At 45.1% G+C, this 9,798-nt stretch overlaps 1 protein-coding gene across 2 annotated transcripts in view; it reads left to right on the top strand.

The window, feature by feature from the left end:
- Positions 1-563: 563 nt before the first annotated feature.
- Positions 564-9,798, top strand: part of SLC29A3 (solute carrier family 29 member 3) — a 68,309-nt gene continuing 59,074 nt past the window's right edge. The window contains exons 1-2 of one of the 2 annotated variants that reach the window (XM_070752208.1): positions 564-910; positions 5,881-6,182. In XM_070752208.1, the coding sequence (XP_070608309.1) occupies position 910; positions 5,881-6,182 (303 nt within the window). In that variant the 5' untranslated portion in view covers positions 564-909. Of the gene's footprint in view, positions 1,197-5,880; positions 6,183-9,798 lie in introns of both variants that reach the window. The other variant, XM_070752209.1, reaches the window with a different exon arrangement.

Genomic DNA, 9,798 nt, shown 5'->3' with positions numbered 1-9,798 from the left:
AAGACCCAGGGAAGCCGCCCAGCAGCTGATCTGCCCGGCGCCATCTACGCATGCGTGGCCATAGAAAAAAGGGCGCGCATGCGCAGATGGTGTTTTTACTTCCGGGTTGAAAAATCGCGATATAGCGTTTCGCAATGCTCGAGATCGCGAAACTCGGGGGACCACTGTATTCCAAATGTGGTCTCACCAGCACTCTATATAGTGGAATCATAATCTCCCTCATCCTACTTGCTTTCCCTACTGCCTGACTGCACTGTTCACCCATTTTGAGACTGTCAGAAATCACTACCCCTAAATCCTTTTCTTCTGAAGTTTTTGCTAACACAGAACTGCCAATACAGTACAATACTCAGATTGAGGATTCCTTTTCCCCAAGTGGAAGCAGTTTTGTGTGACAAAGCCAATCATTTCACATACAGTAATCTAGAAGGGGGGGGGGGTCTCCAATCTTGACAACTTTTAAAGATGTGCGGCCTTCAGCACCCCTTGCCGGTTGGGGAATTCTGGGAGTTGAAGTCCACAAGCCTTAAAAGCTGTTGGTAGCCTCCACCCCCACCCCCTTCCGCCTTTAGGAGAAGAATCTAAGCGGCGCCCCCAAGGAAGGTTTTTCGGGGCGTCTCGGCGGCACTTCCCGGGGCGAGACAAGGCGCCCCTCTTGGCCTGGAACCGGATTCGAAACCTTTCCGGAACCAGGATTGGCGCCCAGCCGCGCTGCGACTAGGCCTCCGAAGGGCGGCCGGCCGGTGTTGTCGCGCGGCTCCGCCCGGTTGCAAAGAGGGAAGCGAGGCCGGGCCGAGGCGTCGTGGAAGAGGCGGCCCGTGGGAGGGGTTTTTCCTGAGGGCCGCCGGCGGTTGCTCGGCAAAAGCCTCGGCGGATGAGTTGGATGGGGAGGCGCCTAGAAGCGGCGACAGTAAGTGGTTTTCTTCGGTGGCTCTCCCGGCTCGCTCTTGCGCGGCCCCGCCGACGCTTTGTTCGGCTGGCGTCCCTTCCTTTTCTTCCTCCGCTCGCTTTTCTACCTTTCTCTTTGGAAGGACCGGTGCTTTTCAAGCGCGCATCTTTCTTTGCCCGTCCGAATTTCGGTCTAATCGGTCGGCGAGGCTCCGTCCCGGACGCACACCTACGAGAATCCCCCGGGTTGTTTCCTTAAAGCTTAATCGCTTGGGAAGCTGGTCTCTCCGCGCCGCTTTCCTTTTACAGTGGGTAGAAAAACCTCCCTCCCCCCCCCCCTCCGGTGATCCTATGGTGAAAAAAACCCCAAAGAGCAATTTTCGTGCTGGAGGTTCCCAGATTTTAAGATTCTGTTACTTTGTTTTAAACGCGCAAGGAAGTGCGCGTTCGGGGCGCGCCCGTGTCTCGGGCGCGCGCACGCTAAACCAAAACAAAACTTGAAAGGCTTAGCAGTCTCAGAATTCAGAATCTGTCTGTCTGTCTGTCTGTCTATCATCTATTCTATCTTTATCGTTTGTTTGTCTGTCTGTCTATCTGTCTGTATTATTTGTTGTGAGCCGCTCCGAGTCTTTGGAGAGGGGCGGCATACAAGTCTAATAAATTATTATTATTATTATTATTATTATTATTATTATTATTATTATTATTATTATTATTTATTATCTATTATCTATTATCTATCTATCTATCTATCTATCTATCGTCTGTCTGTCTAGCTATCTATTTATTTTGTCAAAACATGTACAAGATTATTATTATTATTTATTAGATTTGTATGCCGCCCCTCTCCGTAGACTCGGGGCAGTTATTGGTATGAACATAAACAAAAGAAAAGTAGGGACAGGTAAATTTGGACAATAAGACAGTAAGACAGGGATGGTAGGCACAATGATGTGCTTATGTATGCCCCTTACAGACCTTTTAGTAATGCCAGGAGGTTAGCTTTGGAGTGGCTTACCTCCCTAAAGGTCTCTCTTTTCCAGGGTCAACCCAGCAGGAGGATACAGCTTTGGGGTTTGGCTTTGGGGCTGGCCACTTGGCAACTTTAAGACTTGTGGACTTGGCAACTTTAAGACATGGCAACTTTAAGAATTGTGGACTTCAACTCCTAGTGTGCTATTGCTATTATGAGGGTTGCAGCATTCTGGGCTGATGTGGTCACCATTTGTAACCTTCCCAGCCAGCTTCCAACAAGCAAAGTTCATGGGGAAGACAAATTTAGTTAATGACCATAAGGTTTTTTAGCAACTGCAATGATTTGCTTAAAATTTGCGACAAAAAAAGTTCATAAAATCAGGCACACTTGACTTAACATTCATCTTGCCTAGCAGCATAAGATGTGCCCCAAACTGTGGTCACAACTCAAGGACTACCTATAATCCCTCGAGAAGGCTATTTATTATACACCAGACTTCTTTTAAAACTGAGCAAGTAACAATTTAGAGCCCCGTCTCCCCAAGTAAATGAATAGCAAACTCAATGCATGCCCTCAAACTCTGTCAATAAAACCATATGACAAAATAGAGACAAAAGACAGATTTCTTACTGGTACCAGTAAGTCCCAGTGAGCCTGCAGATACTTCCTGAGCATTCATTAGACTGTTCCACCGGAGTTTTTAGATTTGTTTAGATTTGTTAAAAAAAGATTTTTAAAGGCAGAGTGCCAGTCCAGAGTACCTCTGCTGATTACAATTACGGGCACCAAATCAATTATAAGCATCTCTAAACCAAAAATAAGAAGGATTTCTTTGTCTCATTTGCCCAGAAAAGGGGAGAGAGTCTAAGGAACATCCATACTGGCACAAGACCTCAGTTGGTTCTGGTGAGCAGTGTGGTCGGGTGGTAGGAAAAGCAAGTAGGATGCTTGGCTGCATAGCTAGAGGTATAACAAGCAGGAAGAGGGAGATTGTGATCCCCTTATATAGAGTGCTGGTGAGACCACATTTGGAATACTGTGTTCAGTTCTGGAGACCTACAAAAAGATATTGACAAAATTGAACAGGTCCAAAGACTGGCTACAAGAATGGTGGAAGATCTTAAGCATAAAACGTATCAGGAAAGACTTAATGAACTCAATCTGTATAGTCTGGAGGACAGAAGGAAAAGGGGGGGACATGATCGAAACATTTAAATATGTTAAAGGGTTAAATAAGGTTCAGGAGGGAAGTGTTTTTAATAGGAAAGTGAACACAAGAACAAGTGGACACAATCTGAAGTTAGTTGGGGGAAAGATCAAAAACAACATGAGAAAATATTATTTCACTGAAAGAGTAGTAGATCCTTGGAGCAAACTTCCAGCAGACGTGGTTAGTAAATCCACAGTAACTGAATTTAAACATGCCTGGGATAAACATATATCCATTTTAAGATAAAATACAGGAAATAGTATAAGGGCAGACTAGATGGACCATGAGGTCTTTTTCTGCCGTCAGTCTTCTATGTTTTTATGTTTCAAAAAAATCAAGATTAATACCGAATGATCCACATCCTTTTTTTGTACATGTGCTGTGTGTGTGACACATAAAAAGGGCGTCCGATCATCTAGACCTGATCTCCAGTTTGCCTTCTATCTAATATACCAACTATAGCAGCCATTTTGTGACTAGGCAATCAAACTGTCCTATTTCAACCATTTTGTCTAAGTATCCAGTCAGGAAAATACACATACACACCCACAGCAAAGAAACTGGGGAAAGCTGGTCCTGGATTAAAAATTAGTGCCCAATGCCTAACAGTTTTTCAGTTCCGTTCCAGGTCCCTCTGGAAATAACATCAAGAATGTTTAATCTGTCGCTGCAACTCCTAATGGTAGCTAGTTGAGATTTTGTTTCTCAATACACCCAAAGATAGAGTTACCACTTCTGCTCTGCAGAACTACCTACGAATCACCAATAGATGACAGGAAAGAGTAAATGTTCTGTCACTTTGCTGCCATCTAGCAGTTCTCTGGAGCAGGGGTCTCCAACCGCCGGTCCGCGGACCAGGACCGGGCCGCTGGGGTTTTTCAGCCGGTCCGCGGCGCCAGGGCCCCCTCGGCCTTTCCGCGCTGCCCACCGCCTGCCCGATTTGCCCCCTCTGCTCCTCTGCCACCTCCTGCCTTTCACCGCAGCTCCTCCCGCACCCGGAACGCACACCCTGCCCGCCTCACATTTGCCGAGAGCACTTTCGCCCCGGGGCTCTCAGCAAAGGGGTTGCAGGAGAGGCGGGGCCGGCGGAAGGTGATATTCAATGTCGGGGGCGCATGGGCGGTTGCGCGCACTCCCTATCTCCCTGCTAGCCCACTCGGAATATCACCTTTGCCGCCGGCCCCGCCTCTCCTGCAACCCCCTTGCTAAGAGCCCGGGACGAAAGTGCTCTCAGCAAATGTGAGGCGGGCACGGTGTGCGCGCGTCACCGCTGAGAAGAACGGAGAGAGAACGAGAGTGAGTGAGAGCAACAGACAGCAAGATAGAGAGAAAGTGAGAAAGAGAGAGAGAGAGAAAGGGGGAGAGAAAGAGATAGCAAGAGAGAGAGAACAAGAGAGAGAAAGAGCGTGAGAAAGAAAACAAGAGAGAAAGAGTAAGAGAGAGAGAAAGCAAAAGAGACAGAAAGAAAACAAGAGAGAGAAAGTGAGAAGAAGAGAGAGAAAGAGGGGGAGAGAGAGAGAAAGAGAGAGGGGGGAGAGAGAGAAAGAGAGGGAGAAAGAGAGGGAAAGGGGGGAGAGATAGCAAGAGAGGGAGAGAGAGAGAAAGAGAGAGGGAAAGGGGGAGAGAGAGGGGGAGAGAAAGAGAGAGGGAGAGAGAGAGAGGAGATAAAGGAAGAGGAGAGAGAGAAAGGAAGAGAAAGAAAGAAAGAGGGATAGAAAGAGAGAGAGAGTGAGAGATGCTCAGTGAGCCTTTCTTTGAAGTTGCCTTTCTTTCTTTCTTTCTTTCTTTCTCTTTCTTGCTTTCTTTCTTGCTCTTTTTCTTTCTCTCTTTTACCTTCCCTTCCTCTATTTCTTTTCTTTCTCCTTCCTACCTTCTTCCCTCCCTCCCTCCCTCCAGTCCTTCCTCTCTTACTCTCCCCTTTCATAAGTTTCCTTGCTTCCTTCCTCTGTTCCTGTCCCTTCCCTCTTTCCTTCTTTCTTTCCTTCCTTTCTTCCTTCCTTTCCTCCCTCCATTTCTTGCTTTCCTTTTCCTTCCTCCCTTCTTTCCTCCCTCATTCCCTTCTTTCACTCCTTCCTCTCTTACTCTCCCCTTTCACACCTTTCTTTGCTTCTTTGCACCCTTCTTCTGTTCCTGTACCTTCCCTCTTTCCTTCCTTCCTTCCCACCCTCCGTCCATTCATTCACCCATTCCTCTCTTGATCGCCCCTTTTACGGCGCCGCTGACAGCTAGCTCCCCCCCCCCACCGGGCCATGGAAAACTGGTCTAGCTTAAAGCTGGTCCCTGGTGCAAAAAAGGTTGGGGACCTCTGCTCTGGAGTGCTGCAGGAAAGAGTAAATGTTCTGTCACTTTGCTGCCATCTAGCAGTTCTCGGGAGTGCTGCAGACTGGTTCTGGGAACTAATCAGGGAGCCTACATCCTTTCATGGAAAAGTTCTCAACGTCAGTCTCTGGTGTCTTCAGATAGGATTGGGTAAACCCTCTCCATCCTGAAGGGAGCAAAAGTAATCACTGGAATACTGAGCTGAAGAAGCCAATTTGGTACAAAATATCAGACCAAATAATATGATTTATATTTCCCCCCCCCCCAAGGCAGCCAATATTTCCACTGTCATCTTTCATAAGATGAGAACTGAATTAAGATTGCAAGTGCTAGAAAAAAATCTCCATCGTGCATATCTTAATTGATAGCCTTTTGTAGGTACAAAGAATCAACCATACAATAATTCTGATGGTGAGGACTTGCATTGGGTAACAAAGATTTTGTGGTTAATATTTTATCCTAATGATATTTATTTTCTTCATAAAAGTGTCTCTTGATTTGGAAGACAGCGAAGATGACTTCCAGCCCATCACAAGCTCTTTGTACAAGTCAAAGAACCCCACAATCCAAGAAGAGAAAGCACTCCTAGAAGAATCAGGGGCAAACCAGTATATTCTCGGAAAGCCCAAAGACCATTGGAATGCCACCTATATGATTTTCTTCCTCCTTGGGACCAACTCTCTCTTGCCCTTAAACTTTATTATCACTGCAAAGCACTACTGGATGTACAAGCTTCAGAACTGCTCAGAAGACATTTCTCCTGAAGAGGAAGGATCATCAGATATCCGCGTGAGTATGACATTTTTGGGATTTAAGTTAATTTGCTTACATGAAAACAGGACACAGACAGGCATCTTCTAACACAGTGTTTCCCAACCTTGGCAACTTGGAGATACAGTGGTACCTCATGATACGAACTTAATTGGTTCCAGGAGGAGGTTCCTAAGGTGAAAAGTTCGTAAGATGAAACAATGTTTCCCATAGGAATCAATGTAAAAGCAAATAATGCCTGCAAATCCTTCAGGAAAATCCCAAACTTTAGAAGGGAGGCAAACAGAGGGCAGGGAGGAGCAGCTAAAGGGGGCGGATGGAAGAAGCAAGGCTAGGCTAAAGGGTGAGTGGGAAGTAAGAAAGGCAAGGGGGGTGCCCCTCCCTTTTCTTTCTTCAAAAGACACCCTTTCAGTGCCTCTGCAAGCACCCTGTTCTCCTACTTTTGTTAATGCAGTCTTTCCCCCTCCAAGCCGCCCCTCCCTTTTCTTTCTTCAAAAGACACCCTTTCAGTGCCTCGGCAAGCACCCTGTTCTCCTACTTTTGTTAATGCAAAGTCTTTCCCCCTCCAAGCCGCCCCTCCCTTTTCTTTCTTCAAAAAAGGGGGAAAAAAGAAACCTCTTCATCCCAGCAGCAGCGGCATGGGTTCGTAAGGTGAAAATAATTCGGAAGAAGAGGCAAAAAAAATCTTAAACACTGGGTTCATATCTCGAAAAGTTCGTTAGAAGAGGGGTTCGTAAGATGAGGTACCACTGTATCTGGACTTCAACTCCCAGAATTCCCCAGTCAAAATGTCTTCAAGTTGCCAAGGTTGGGAAACAATGTTCTAACAAGTCTGATTAAAAAGCATAAAGTTTTATTAGATTTGTTAATCCAAATAGGTGCTACTGGACTTCTCCTGATTTGTGGTTGCCATGGACCAGGGTGTTAAACTTAAGGATCCTGTCCATGGGGTGCTTAGATCTGGCCTGCAGGGTCACCCTGGAAACAGTAAAGGACCAGACCGCAGTGCTTCTGCTGGTGAATACAGAGTTCAGTACAAAGCTCTATTTTTGGCTGTGACGGTCTCCTGCAACCCTCTGCCAGCAAAAACAGAGCTCAGGAGTGTCGTAGACAACCCTTCCGAACTCTGTCTTTACTGGCGGAGCACGTGGGCCCCCAAAGGTGCCCCCGACATGAGTGATGTCGAGCTGGCCACATCCACCCAGCTCTCTGATGTCGTCCTTATGAAATTGATACCCCTACCATAGTCAATTTCTTCAAAATACATAGAAGGCAATCATTGACTGACTTCAGTTGGGTTGGCAAAGATATGTGATTTCTGTCAATAAATAATTGGGTGTTTTCATTTGGAGAAATGTAAAAGCAGCATGATAAAGCAGGTCAGCTCAGATGATGGTCTTCTGATTTTTTATTTTCGGAAAGACAACTTCCACAACTCTTTTGCCAACAACCTTGGAGAGGGGCCGCATATAAATCCAAATAACAAACAAGCAAACAAACAAACAATAAACCACACTTGCAGGACTGATGGGATGTGATCTTCAATGTGGTTGGCAAATAGCAGACTTTCTACTCCTATGCCGTTTTTATTATAAGAATTTATAGAAAATATACATTGGGTAGAGAAATTGAGAGAACAGGTTTTTCTTCCCTTTCTCTGGGTTTTTCCCCCCACTATGGCAATAGAATTTGGAAGTATGTGGATAGTTCTTTTACACAGTGAAATTGACTTGGAGAATATTCTAGATTCTAGATTGGGCATCCAACCTTGGAAACTTTAAGGCCTGTGGACTTCAACTCCCAGAATTCTTCAGCAAGCCAAGCTGGCTGATGAATTCTGGGAGTTGAAGTCCACAAGTCTTAAAAGTATCTCTTACTTTTACTATCTCTTACACACACATAAGAAAATTGAGGCAAAAGGCACATTTCTATTCCAGTATAGTAAAAGGGAGAGAATTTTCAGTGTCGCTAATGCCTTCTCCGGACTGGGAATTTTTTCAACAATTTTATTTAAACGTGCAGTGAATTCCCCAAAATTAATATTTGCAAGACTTGTTTAAAAGCCTGTCCAGCAGAAGAAGAACAGAGAGCCTAATGTTCAGACCTCCTCTTTTTTGTGGCATGTTTGAATCTCACCAGGCTCAAGATTGACTCAATCTTCCATCCTTCTGAGATGTGTAACATGAGGACCTATTTTAGATTGTTGTGGGCAATATGGTGATTCTGTAAATTGCTTAGAGAGGGCTGTAAAGCACTGTGAAGCAGTATATAAGTCTAAGTGCTATTGCTATTGTTATTAATGTTCAGAAGGGGTGTGTGTGTATGTGTGTGTACAACATACATAACGAGATAGATGTCCCTCCATCGTGTTCAAGGAGGACCTTGACATCTAACTGGTTGTGGGCTGTTTACGATGTGTCCGCAGGTAAGGCCTATGCGGGCACAAAATGTTCTGCCACATGGAGTCTACGGAGAGGGGCGGCATACAAATTTAATAAATAATAATAATAATAATAATAATAATAATAATAATAATAATAATAATAGTCACAGCATTTGCAGCTCTGGCTTTGCAGAGTGCTCACTTCTCTCCTGCTTTGGTTATTCTTCTTTCCTCGGATATCTGGCAGGCTTGGTGAATCAGCATGTGCCATGTTGATCAAACTTGTGCCAGGGTTTTCCAGGAAGTGGAGTCAATATCGAGGGACGCAGGCGGCTTTCAATGTGTCTTTGTATTGCTTCCTTTTCCCCCCCGTGCGATCACTTTCCGAAACCGCCTTGTGCCGCATGAATTCCAGCGGCCGATTAGGTCCCACAGAGTGGGCCTTCTCCAGGTCCCGTTGACGAAACAATGTCGTCTGGCGGGACCCAGGGGGAGAGCCTTCTCTGTGGCGGCCCCGGCCCTCTGGAACCAACTCCCCCCAGAGATTAGAACTGTCCCCACCCTCCTCGCCTTTCATAAGTTATTAAAAACTCATCTTTGCCGCCAGGCATGGGGAAACTAACACAAACCCCAATTGTCAAGGCTGGTGTAGGGTTTGATTGGGTGTGTGGTTATTTTATTTTATTATAAGGGTTTTAAATTGCATTTTAAAATTGGATTTGTACACTGTTTATGTTGTTGTGAGCCGCCCCGAGTCCTCGGAGAAGGGTGGCATACAAATCTAATACATTATTATTATTATTTCCTTTAGACAGCTCACCATAGAGGAGCTGTTTAGGGATGCGATGGTATGGCATCCTAGCAACATGGCCTATGGCTAATAATAAATAATAATATTAATAATAATAATAATAATAATAATAATAATAATAATAATAATTTATTAGATTTGTATGCCGCCCCTCTCCGAAGACTCGGGGCGGCTCACAACAATAATAAAAATAATATTATAGTAGAACAAATCTAATATTAAAAAACATATAAAACCCTATCATTATTTAAAAAAACAAAGAACACATTCATACCAAACATAAAACAAAGTATAAAAGAGCCTGGGGGAAAGGTGTCTCAACTCCCCCATGCCTGGCGGTATAAGTGAGTTTTGAGTAGTTTACGAAAAACAGGGAGGGTGGGGGCAATTCTAATCTCCGGGGGGAGTGGTTCAGTCGCTGGGATTCGTGCGGTAGCAGG

This window comes from Erythrolamprus reginae, chromosome 5, assembly GCF_031021105.1.
Source record: "Erythrolamprus reginae isolate rEryReg1 chromosome 5, rEryReg1.hap1, whole genome shotgun sequence".
NCBI lineage: Eukaryota > Metazoa > Chordata > Lepidosauria > Squamata > Dipsadidae > Erythrolamprus > Erythrolamprus reginae.
The sequence above is the reverse complement of the archived record's forward strand: the minus strand, read 5'-3'. Positions and strand labels throughout refer to the sequence as shown.